This window comes from Osmerus eperlanus, chromosome 8 (assembly GCF_963692335.1).
Source record: "Osmerus eperlanus chromosome 8, fOsmEpe2.1, whole genome shotgun sequence".
Taxonomy (NCBI): Eukaryota; Metazoa; Chordata; class Actinopteri; order Osmeriformes; family Osmeridae; genus Osmerus; species Osmerus eperlanus.
In genome coordinates, this window is record NC_085025.1 from 7,965,630 (window position 1) to 7,976,728 (window position 11,099).

General features: G+C 47.9%; 3 protein-coding genes across 5 annotated transcripts in view; all 3 read left to right on the top strand.

Annotated features, from left to right (window-relative positions):
• Positions 1-32, top strand: part of paplnb (papilin b, proteoglycan-like sulfated glycoprotein) — a 4,903-nt gene extending 4,871 nt beyond the window's left edge. Inside the window, 1 exon segment of the mRNA XM_062468081.1 lies at positions 5-32. Within this exon segment, the coding sequence (XP_062324065.1) occupies positions 5-32 (28 nt within the window).
• Positions 33-401: 369 nt separating this feature from the next.
• Positions 402-2,510, top strand: erh (ERH mRNA splicing and mitosis factor). The gene is given in 5 exon segments (XM_062467235.1): positions 402-572; positions 890-977; positions 1,373-1,417; positions 1,420-1,492; positions 1,770-2,510. Coding segments are annotated over 5 exon segments (366 nt in total). The 5' UTR covers positions 402-569; the 3' UTR covers positions 1,927-2,510.
• Positions 2,511-2,793: 283 nt separating this feature from the next.
• smek1 (SMEK homolog 1, suppressor of mek1 (Dictyostelium)) lies at positions 2,794-10,831 on the top strand. 3 transcript variants are annotated; one of them, XM_062467041.1, is made up of 15 exons: positions 2,794-3,828; positions 4,215-4,270; positions 4,437-4,535; positions 4,898-5,515; positions 6,497-6,574; positions 6,725-6,841; positions 6,947-7,063; positions 7,179-7,310; positions 7,435-7,537; positions 7,649-7,831; positions 8,033-8,202; positions 8,507-8,649; positions 8,892-9,082; positions 9,330-9,541; positions 9,675-10,831. In XM_062467041.1, the coding sequence occupies exons 1-15, from the start codon at positions 3,687-3,689 to the stop codon at positions 9,777-9,779; spliced, it is 2,466 nt and encodes an 821-aa protein (XP_062323025.1). In that variant the 5' UTR covers positions 2,794-3,686; the 3' UTR covers positions 9,780-10,831. The 3 variants fall into 3 exon arrangements, with proteins under 3 accessions (XP_062323025.1, XP_062323026.1, XP_062323027.1); XM_062467042.1 differs by having other exon boundaries at positions 2,795-3,828; positions 8,510-8,649; XM_062467043.1 differs by having other exon boundaries at positions 2,795-3,828; positions 7,673-7,831.
• Positions 10,832-11,099: the final 268 nt, after the last annotated feature.

Sequence of the window (11,099 nt, forward strand, 5' to 3'; positions counted from 1 at the left end):
CCAGGAGGGGCCGGAGGGTGAGGGCCAACTAGGCCTGTCGCTGATATTGTAGAGAACACAGGATGAACAGATGCAGATCCTGATTACAATGTACATTTCAGTGCCTGACAGGCAAATTAAAAGACGGGCAGAAATCAAACTTAAAACCAGATATATTCACAACACAGAAGATTTTGAAAATGTCTCCACATTGACTTCTCTCCATGTAATCAAATGCTGAAACATGTGTATGTGCCTTGTTTAATTGTTAATATAAATAAACCAAACTCAGTAACTAAATGTTATGTTTTATCTCGTTATTTGTGTACTTTGTTTTAGACTGACAACTTGTTTGTGACCGGTAAACTAAATGTTTAAAAGGGACCTTTATTTGGACTGCAAGCAAATGCTTTTAATATGAAATGTATGTTCACCTTGCCACCGGAAAAACAATCTGCTCCTTCTCGCAAATTCCTGAATAACAGCTGCACTGCAATTGAGCTAGGAGGGCAATATTTACTATTAAGTAATTAAACGCGGAATTTGCGGATCTTCATCAAAGAAATAAGCTTAATTGGACACCCGAGAAAATGGTAAGGGCGAGCTCTTTACGGCGTCTTATAGACAAATTTGCTTAGGTCTCCGACTGCAAAGCTAGAAGCTAACGTTGCTAGTCAGCCATGTATTATGAATGTACTTAGCTAGGTAGTACTAGCACTAGTAGCTAACTGGCAAACTGGCTAACTGGCGAATTGTCTCCATACTAAAATGTTATCGTCTAAACGCACAGTAGTTGATCCTCAAACGATTAACTAGACAGCTTGATAGCTAGTTTAAGATTGTATCCCTTATTTAACTTTACATTTTGGTGAACTTTTACTAACGATTCTTGTATTTCATGGTTTTTCAGTCACACACAATCCTGCTCGTGCAGCCCACAAAGAGGCCAGAGGGTCGCACATACGCTGACTATGAGTCCGTGAACGAGTGCATGGAGGGTGGGTAGACAACACGGCTCAAGGACGGTTTGTGAACCGGGGCATGTTCAAACCACCATGAATTGTGCGCTATTTTTTTTTCTTGGCCTAGACAAAGCTTCACAAAGTTTAGGTAGAGGGTGGAACAGTTTCCAGCAAGGTTGTACCCGAGTGCCCTCGCTGGAAGAAAGTTTTATACAGGGCTGAGTAAGCCTTAATAAAGCGGCCAGATTCACTTTTGTCACCAACCCTTCAAGACAAATAATCATGTTACACTTGACCATCCAGACTATACATTGTCTCCAATAATACCCCATATCCTCTTTTCTGCAACATGGAATTTCCTGTACATTTAATGTAATGCTATAACATTACATAGCTAACCGCTGCCTTTGTATCCCCCTTGCTTCCTGTAGGAGTGTGTAAGATGTACGAGGAGCACCTGAAGAGAATGAACCCAAACAGCCCTCCATCACCTATGACATCAGCCAGCTGTTTGACTTCATCGATGACTTGGCAGACCTGAGTTGTCTAGTGTAAGTACTAGACCTGTGACCAAGGCAATGCTTGGCCGGGTTCAGTCAGAGGAGCCCCTTTTGGATTGAGGTTACAATCAATAGATTGATAGTTACATATTGCAAAAGTAATGATTTTTTATATTACATGCCAATCAGTTCAAAGTATAGGGCAAAACTTATGAGCTCAAAATGTTGAGAATAAGAAGTATTTATATTATAGTAATAAACAATATTAACATTACAATAATATGAAAATAAAAATGATATGTGATTGTTTGCCCTGCTACCCACCCAGTTACCGTGGAGACACTCAGACGTACCAACCGTACAACAAGGACTGGATCAAGGAGAAGATCTATGTGCTGCTGCGCAGGCAGGCCCAGCAGGCTGGAAGTAATGCTGCCCACTCTTCACAGATCCAGGATCAGTCACCCTGTCCACATTCTGACTAACCGCTCAAAGGTAGAAGACCCACCTGATCTGAGACCTGTGCATAGAGGTGACTTGAGTCTGGAACCTTGGGGAGGGAAGGGCAGGGACTATTGAAAGGGAGGTTGCAGGCATCTGAGGCAGACACACCTGTGATTTTATTCCTTGTGGGGAATGCTTGATGGTGATTGAAGGACTTATTTATTGGTGAAGATTTGAAGAGGGATAAAGAAGCCAAAATGAGGCAAGCATTTTGTCAGAGCCCTTTTTTCATTTTGTTTATTTTTTTGATAGAAAAGGGAGGGTTGTGGGTATATATTATTTTTTTTTGACTTGTTGAGTTTAAACATAGCTACAAAATGTGTTTGCTTATTTTGAAACATGACAAATGTCCATTGACTGAAATTCCTGATTATTTATACGGATTTGAATTAAGTAATGTCAGTAGTTTTATTTTCCATTTTTGCACCACTGTAAACACTCTTTATTTGAGGGTCTTTGAAATGTTTTTTTAAACTTTATACGGTTTTATTTCAATGTCTATCGTCCATGTTCCCCTTGATCCATCTGTATTTTATCTGATTTAAATAAAATGAAAACGATTGTTTGCTTATTGTCTTTGACTTTGCATTCTCAAACTAGCCTAATTTGTGTAGACAGATTACAATGGACGATTTTGCCAACTATTGCAGTAAAATTACAAATTATATAAAAATATAAAGGAAGCCTTATTGGTACAGTACTATAAGTATTTGTGTCTGATGACTTATGTAGCACACCGTTTTCTAACGGCACTTAGAACTGACGAGTATTCTGTCGTAGAGGAGTTTCAGTTTGTACAGCGTACTGTCGCTTTAAGTGTGGCTGGTTGCCCTGTTGTTGCTGTGCTGGAAACCCCGTACAGACTTTCTGAAGGGATTCAAGATGGCTGAATACTCAGAGGGGGGGTAGTTAGCAATTATCCAAGTACAACGCAGGAAATGAATGGTAAATAGTGTTAGAATGTGAAACGCAACATTGCGGAATTTATACAAGTATTGCGTATTCATCGGCTTAATTTTGGAATGCACAAATACCAGTAAATAGAGAGACTGGTCTCTCCACGGCCCCGAGCCAGAACATGGCGGAATACTTGGGCAAGAAATAGCAGCTAACGATAGCTGGCTGGGGTATTATTGATACTCACAATTACCAACATCGGGAGCAATGTTTAGTGACACTGATTGCTTTTCGGAAATGACAAATTATGGTGTTGTTGTATATGGTTTGTGATTTTGTTGCCGTTTATCAATAAGATGTTAAACGTAGGCAGTTAGCGGACTAGCTAGCTATCTTGCTAGGTGGCTAGGGCTAGCGTACTGTCTGTACTGTGCTGAAAGAGTACGATATAGCTGGCAAAACCAGTGATCCTAGCCAGGTTATCTTCCCTTGAATGTTTCCCATTCAAAGTTTGTAGGAAACAGCATCCTTTTCATGATTGTGTTGTGTTGCAAGAGAATGTGTAGCTATTAGTTAGAAACCAAACTGACATAGAATTGTGTAACAGCCATCTGGCGCGTTGCCTCGGGTCTGCGCGAGACGAGGTTTTTACGAAGCTAGCGGGGATCATCATATAATTGACCATAAGATAGAGAAGTTGATTATATTGACTGACAACGAGGGTCTCGTTGACCCCGACCCAATAGAACCACTATAGATTGGTAGAACAAGTAAACAAGACTTGGCGCGTTACCACTTGGGGTAAACAAAAGTTGTGAGAAAGCGGCAACGGCCACCTGCCAGGATGACGGACACCCGTCGCCGAGTCAAAGTTTATACCCTCAACGAGGACAGACAATGGGACGACCGTGGCACCGGACACGTCTCGTCGGGCTATGTAGAGAGGTTGAAAGGAATGTCTCTGCTTGTTCGAGCTGAGAGTGATGGTAAGTCTATACCCCAACAAATGTAGTCTAGAGCCTTTGCATGTCACTCATTTGTTCACACCGAAACCGGTCACCACAACAATCAACCACATCGTGCCTCAGCCTGAAAATAAATCTCTTTAATAAATGGCTAGTTACACACCTTCACACCGACCTTGAAACAGTTACATGACAATGAAGACATGCATATTTTCTCCCCACTGGAATAACACCTTGACTATGCATAATCACGTCCATCCCTTCTAAGGACAATTGAGATGTGTAGCTTGCAAACAAGGCATACAAACCCCATCTTGGGTGCTTTTATGTCGCTTTTGCTTTGAACCCTTGTATGCTAGGATGTAGCTGCACCCCCAACTCAGTGTTGTGTAATTTTTGTATTTCAGGTTCCCTTCTGCTGGAGTCTAAAATCAACCCAAACACAGCCTACCAGAAACAGCAGGTTGGTGTAGCTTCATAGATTGAAAAACACACTCCTTGTCTCAGAGGAAATGAATGGTAAATAGTGTTAGAATGTGAAACTAACACTATTTAGTGTCTTTTGTTGCGTCAACATATATTTTTTCATATTTTATGATTATAATTACTGTGTGCTCTTGTGACCCCAGGACACGTTGATAGTGTGGTCGGAGGCTGAGAACTATGACCTTGCACTCAGTTTCCAGGAGAAGGCTGGGTGTGATGAGATCTGGGAGAAGATATGCCAGGTTGGTAGCTAACTGCAACCTGCTGCTTTGTGTCACCCTCTCTGTCCGTTTGTTTGTCACTCTAATATCTTAAATCTCTCAATCTTCTAATCTCTCCCTTTCTGGCGCTGTCCCTTTCTCTTATGTCAAATGAACCTTTTATAACATGTTTTGTGTGTCTCCTCTCTATTCCTGTTATTACCACCCCCCTCCCCCATGTCTACCCCTTCCCCCACATCTTACTTTCCCTTCTGTCGCACCCCCTCCTCCATCTCACCCCTCCCCCACCACCCTCCTCCCCTTCCCCATCTCTCTCCTCTCCATGCCTCCCGTCCTCCCCCACCACCTACTCTTTCATCCCTCCCCCCCCCCCCGTCCCCCAGGTCCAAGGCAAGGACCCGTCGGTGGACATCACCCAGGAGCTGGTGGATGAGTCCGAGGAGGAGCGTTTTGATGACATGTCGTCCCCGGGCCTGGAGCTCCCGCCCTGCGAGCTGAGCCGCCTGGAGGACCTGGCGGAGATGGTGGCGTCCTCCCTGCCCTCGCCGCTGCGCCGCGAGAAGCTGGCGCTTGCCGTGGAGAACGAGGGCTACATCCGCAAGCTGCTGGAGCTGTTCCACGTGTGCGAGGACCTGGAGAACCGCGAGGGCCTCCACCACCTGTACGAGATCATCAAGGGCATCTTCCTCCTCAACCGCACTGCGCTCTTCGAGGTCATGTTCTCGGAGGAGTGCATCATGGACGTCATCGGCTGCCTGGAGTTCGACCCGGCCCTGCCGCAGCCCAGGCGCCACCGCGAGTTCCTCACCAAGACGGCCCGTTTCAAGGAGGTGATCCCCATCTCTGACCCGGAGCTGAGGCAGAAGATCCACCAGACATACCGGGTCCAGTACATCCAGGACATGGTGCTGCCCACGCCCTCTGTGTTTGAGGAGAACATGCTCTCCACTCTCCACTCCTTCATCTTCTTCAATAAGGTGGAGATCGTCAGCATGCTGCAGGTGAGACCAACACATTGTCACACTATCCCCTCCAGATAAGTGGTCATGCTTGTGTATATGTGTGCATGTTAGTGTGTGCATGCACTCTGGATGTGTGTGTGTGTGTGTGGTTACACCCCCTAAGTAAAATGTTGTTGTCTGTGAATCAGGCACTCTAAACGTTGTAGGGGACATGCTCTTTGTAACTCATTAGCCTTGGGGCAGCTGGGAGTTTGTTGTTCTGTGTTCTGACTAGTTGTGCCGGTAAGTCCTGCTCGTGGTGAATGATTGGCTGGTTTTATGATCATGTGACCTTTTGTTTTTGCACTGTGTCAACTAGGCAATGTTTGTGTACCCAGTCTCCGTGGAAACCACGGAGTAGCGCTGTGTAAATTAGTTGTGTGTGTGGTGGGGGTCCTTACAGAAGTGCTGTTTGAAATATGTCGTCCCACTGATATTTACATGGAAATCAATCAACACAAGGCACAGTGGTAGTACAGAGTATAGAACACAACAAGGCATGGGGGGGAGCAGGCTAGTACAGAGTATAGAACACAACAAGGCATGGGGGGGTAGCAGGCTAGTACAGAAGGCTGTGCTGATGATAGCTGGAAGGCAGTCGGTTCACTTACTGTAGCTAAATGTAGTTATATGCTGCAAGGCTTTTTGGAGAGAAATGACTAAATTGTAAAATGCCACCGTGAAAGAGAACCACGTCTCCACTCAGCTGACTAGCGGGGTGTGTTCTACGGTAGACCGCTCTCCCATCAGCTGACTGGGAAGGTCAGAGGGTCAGGAGGTTAGAGGTCGACCTCATCCTTCTGTATCTCGGGGGATCTGCTTCATGTTTGAAGTGACCCTTCTTTCCTCTCATCTTCTGCTCTTCTCCTCCCCGTGGCTGCCTCTCCTCCCCGTGGCTGCCTCTCCTCCCCGTGGCTGCCTCTCCTCCCCGTGGCTGCCTCTCCTCCCCGTGGCTGCCTCTCCTCCCCGTGGCTGCCTCAGGACGATGAGAAGTTCCTGACAGACCTCTTTGCACAGCTCACAGACGAGGCCACAGACGACGACAAAAGACACGAACTGGTACGCCCCACAACTCTGTAGTGACCTTTATTCTGAAATCCATTCACTTCAACCATGATTTTAGCGCTTTATTTCCTGCAGTGACAGACTTTTAACCTGAAATGCAATAACTCATTGCCTAATCAGACCTCTTTTTCCTCTGTCGCAAAGGTAAACTTTCTAAAGGAATTCTGCGCATTCTCCCAAACGTTACAACCTCAAAACAGAGACGCCTTCTTCAAGACGTTGTCAAACATGGGCATTCTCCCGGCTCTGGAAGTCATACTGGTGAGTGGCTGAGGAGAGGACAAACACGTCTTAGGAAGTTATCAATGTGATTTAAGGGAAGTGCTTGGTTTTGTCCTTTACAGTTTGTTTATGTGTGTGTGTCAGGGGATGGATGACGTGCAGGTGCGTGGGGCAGCCACTGACATCTTCTCCTATCTGGTGGAGTATAATCCAGCAATGGTACGCGAGTTCGTCATGCAGGAATCCCAGCAGAACGACGACGTGAGTTCCCCCTGAGCTGCTGTTGATGGGCAGTGGTGTCCCTGGAGCGTCTGGCCTCATGCTGGTCTCAACCCCCCCCCCCCCCCCCCCCCCGTCTGCTTCCCTTCTCCTCCAGGACATCCTGCTCATCAACCTGATCATCGAGCACATGATCTGTGACACGGACCCGGAGCTGGGAGGAGCCGTGCAGCTGATGGGGCTGCTGAGGACCCTGGTGGACCCTGAGAACATGCTGGCCACCGCCAACGTCAGTGCCTTGACCTCTCACCTCTCTACCCTCTCTACTTGCTGTGCTGGTCACATGTGGCTGAGAGCCTGTTCCTATTGGACGGGAAGCCTAATCTTGACTTGTGGCCTGACTCCCTCTGCAGAAAACAGAGAAGACAGAGTTCCTCAGCTTCTTCTACAAGCACTGCATGCACGTCCTCTCCGCTCCCCTGCTGGCCAACACCACGGAGGAGAAGCCCAGCAAAGGTGTGTGTGTGTGTGTGTGAGGGAGAGAGAGAGAGGGAGAGAGAGAGAATTTCCCCGTCACACAGCGCAAACAAGATGAGGTGAGTCTGTGCCTTGTGTCTCCACACACAGTGATGGCCACCCCTCTTCCCCCAGATGATTTCCAGACCTCCCAGCTGCTGGCCCTGATCCTGGAGCTGCTGACCTTCTGCGTGGAGCACCACACGTACCACATCAAGAACTATATCATCAACAAGGACATCCTCAGGAGGGTCCTGGTTCTCACCGCCTCCCAGCATGCCTTCCTGGCTCTCTGTGAGTCCTGCTCACCCCCCCCCCCCCCCACACACACACATCCATAAACATAGAAACACATGCAGGCATAGTCTGTCTTTTTCCATAGGCATAGACGACAGTATGTATTCTCCTTTCCCTCATCCTTTTTATCTCCCTCTCTCCATTCTTCTCCCTCTCATCCCCCCGTCCCTCTCCCCCCTTCTCCTCCATCCCTTCCAGGCGCTTTGCGGTTCATGCGGAGGATTATCGGTCTGAAGGATGAGTTCTACAACCGCTACATCATGAGAAACTTCCTGTTTGAGCCCGTGGTCAAGGCCTTCCTCGACAACGGCTCTCGCTACAACCTCATGAACTCCGCCATCATTGAGATGTTCGAGTATGTCCGTGTGGTGAGTACCGCCCTCCCCGACAGCCTCGTGGGGTCTGTGGAACCTCCTCTTTTGCTGAATAGGATGTCCACCTTCCTGTATTGGTCTGTCTCTGTAGTAAACAACCACATGGTAGAGACAGGAGTAATATACCTATTATGTAGGCGCTTTGTACTAAACAAGACTGGTACTGTTGCCTCCCTCCCCATCCTTTCTCTCTCCCTCCCCCTCTCCTCCATCCTCTCCCTCTGTCTCTCCCCTGCCGTCCTCCCCCTCTCTCCTGTCCTCCTTTCCTCCATCCCTCTCTGGCTCCCGTTTCTCCCAGGAGGATGTGAAGTCCTTAACAGCTCACATAGTAGAGAACTACTGGAAGCTTCTGGAGGATGTGAACTACGTCCAGACCTTCAAGGGGCTCAAGCTGCGCTACGAGCAGCAGAGGGAGAGGCAGGACAACCCCAAACTGGACAGGTGAGACGGAGGGAGGATGGTGGGAGAGAGGAGGGAGGGTGGGAGAGAGGGAGGGAGGGTGGGAGAGAGGGAGGGAGAGAGGGAAGGAGGGTGGGAGAGAGGAGGGAGGGAGAGACAGATGGGTAGAGATAGAAAGGGATTGAGGGAGAGGCAAGACCAGCATTTGCTAACATTCCCTGTTAATAATCTTCTATGAGTCCCATTGGCTAACGTACCCTGTGTTTCCCCATGGCTCCTCCCAGCATGCGTTCCATCCTGAGGAACCACCGGTTCCGGCGTGATGCGCGGACGCTGGAGGACGAGGAAGAGATGTGGTTCAACACTGACGAAGAGGACCTGGAGGACGGCGAGGCCGTGGTGCCGCCCTCGGACAAGATGAAGAGCGAGGAAGACCTCATGGACCCCATCAGCAAGTTCATGGAGAGAAAGAAACGTAAGTACTGGTACTGGTACTGGCGGTGGAGAGAGGGAGGGAGCAGAAGAGACTGATAGGAGACTGGTGTGATAGTTGGAATGATTTTATCTGAACAAAGCTTTTAATTGCCCCCATGTTTAGGTTTTAAACCTAAAATTATCACGGAACCAAAAAAATATTGGACATTATATTATTGTACAGTTTCAGTCTGGACTGAGCAGTGTGACTGTGTCCTAACAACACCGCCTCCTCTTCTCTCTCTCAGTGAAGGAATCTGATGACAAGGAGGTTCTGGGGAAGTCTAGTCTGTCGGGTCGTCAGAGCCCTAGCTTAAAGCTTTCCTTCTCTGGATCCACCAAGACCAGCCTGTCCAGCCCACCCTCCTCCGCTGCACTGCATCCTGGCTCGCCGGGGTCACCAGGGTCCCCCGGCTCCGGAGCCAGGAACTCCCCGCCCAGCCCGCCCGTCACCATGAAGGTGGGTGTTACTACGGCAATGCCATATTGTTGTACATCAGGGGGGGGGGGGGGCAACTGTGCATCCACAGTTGTGAAACTGTATTGATTCTCCTGTCCTGTCTGTTTCCTGTCTGGCTCTCTGTCTGTGTCAGGTGGGGTTGGTGGACTACCCTGATGATGACGAGGAGGAGGAAGAGGACGCGGACAGTAAAGGAGAGACTCCACCCCTCTCCAAGAAGTCTAGGCTGAGCTCTTAGAGAGAACATTAGTGTTCCTCCCTCCCCCCTCCCCCTCTCTCTCTCTCTCTCTGGTGCTCCTTGGACGCCAGACTCGTTCACCCGCCCACAGACTCAACACAGGAATGAACTAACTTGTAAACTAATGAATGATTTCCACCACCCCTCCCTCCGGGTTTAGGGAGGGGGGCGCGGGGATGCAATGAGGAGCAGACTGTTGTTTAGAAACAAGCCTCCTTGGACTATCCCATAATGCAAGTGCCAATCGGGAGGCGGAGCCGGGAACCACCCAATGAATGAAGGGAAGAGAGAGACAGGAAGGAGAGGAGAAGATGAGGAGTGTCACCGTCAGACTATAACAAGACTTGATTTGGAGACTTATAATTCAACAAAGCTAAGAACTGGGTAAAAGACCACACACACACACACACAGAGAGACTGAAACCCCAAAGAGCTTGCGTGCTCGTACCATGACCCACTGCCCCGCCCCCTACTCAGGGAAGGTCATTGCAGCGACCCCAAACGGGGCCGGCCAATCCAGACCCAGAACCACCACTCACACCCCCGCCCTCTTTACGACCCCCCCCAGCAGCCCTGTCCTGTTTAGTTTTCTCCCTCTGCTATATTCTTCTCCCTCGCTCCCTCCCCCTCTCTCTCTCTTCTTTCAGTTGTTTTTATGTTGTTTTTTAACGTTAGTTTCTAGGACCAGGCAGAAGACAGCGCGTTGCGGACCTGCCGTCGGTGTCGTTTGATGATGTCATCGGTGTTGTCGTTGTCGCTCAGCGGACTTTCTTCCTCTCGAGAGATAAAAAAAAAAAAGCCAGCAGTTATTTTTCTTTCTCTTTTTGATTCTCTTTTTTTTCTCACTCACTCACACTCTGTTTTTGTAAACAACAACAAAAGAGACCTGCCTTTAAATGTTCAGGACGTTTTCAGTCGCACTTGAACAGGTTTTTAAAGACCTCAGTAGCTGACCTAGTCTCACCCCTTTTTGCCCTTTGAAACTGCAGATTTTTTGGAAAAGAATTTGTTATCCCGTCTTGATTAAAGATTGAGTGGAATTCTAGATGTGATCGATTTTGTCATATCTTCTTTTTTCTTTTACATGAGTGTACACATAGTTGTTCAGAATACCTGGGACCATTAAAATGATATTTGCTGTAAGATGTCCGACAACTGTGTGCTGGTTATCTGCAGTGTGCTGTTGGTGTGCTACGTTGTGTTCCTCTTGTTTTCATGGTGATGTCAACACCACAGTTTCATGCTTTTAGGGTCATTCGAAACACCCTGTGGAATTCTGTTTGTGAATGGGAGCGTTTATACTTCATAAACCAATTTCTC

Coding starts and splice junctions, on each gene's coding strand:
- smek1 (XM_062467041.1), top strand. CDS start 3,687: ATGACGGACACCCGTCGCCGAGTCAAAGTTTATACCCTCAACGAGGAC. Junction 6,575..6,724: donor ACGACAAAAGACACGAACTG/GTACGCCCCACA, acceptor TCTGTCGCAAAG/GTAAACTTTCTAAAGGAATT. Junction 7,832..8,032: donor GCATGCCTTCCTGGCTCTCT/GTGAGTCCTGCT, acceptor CATCCCTTCCAG/GCGCTTTGCGGTTCATGCGG.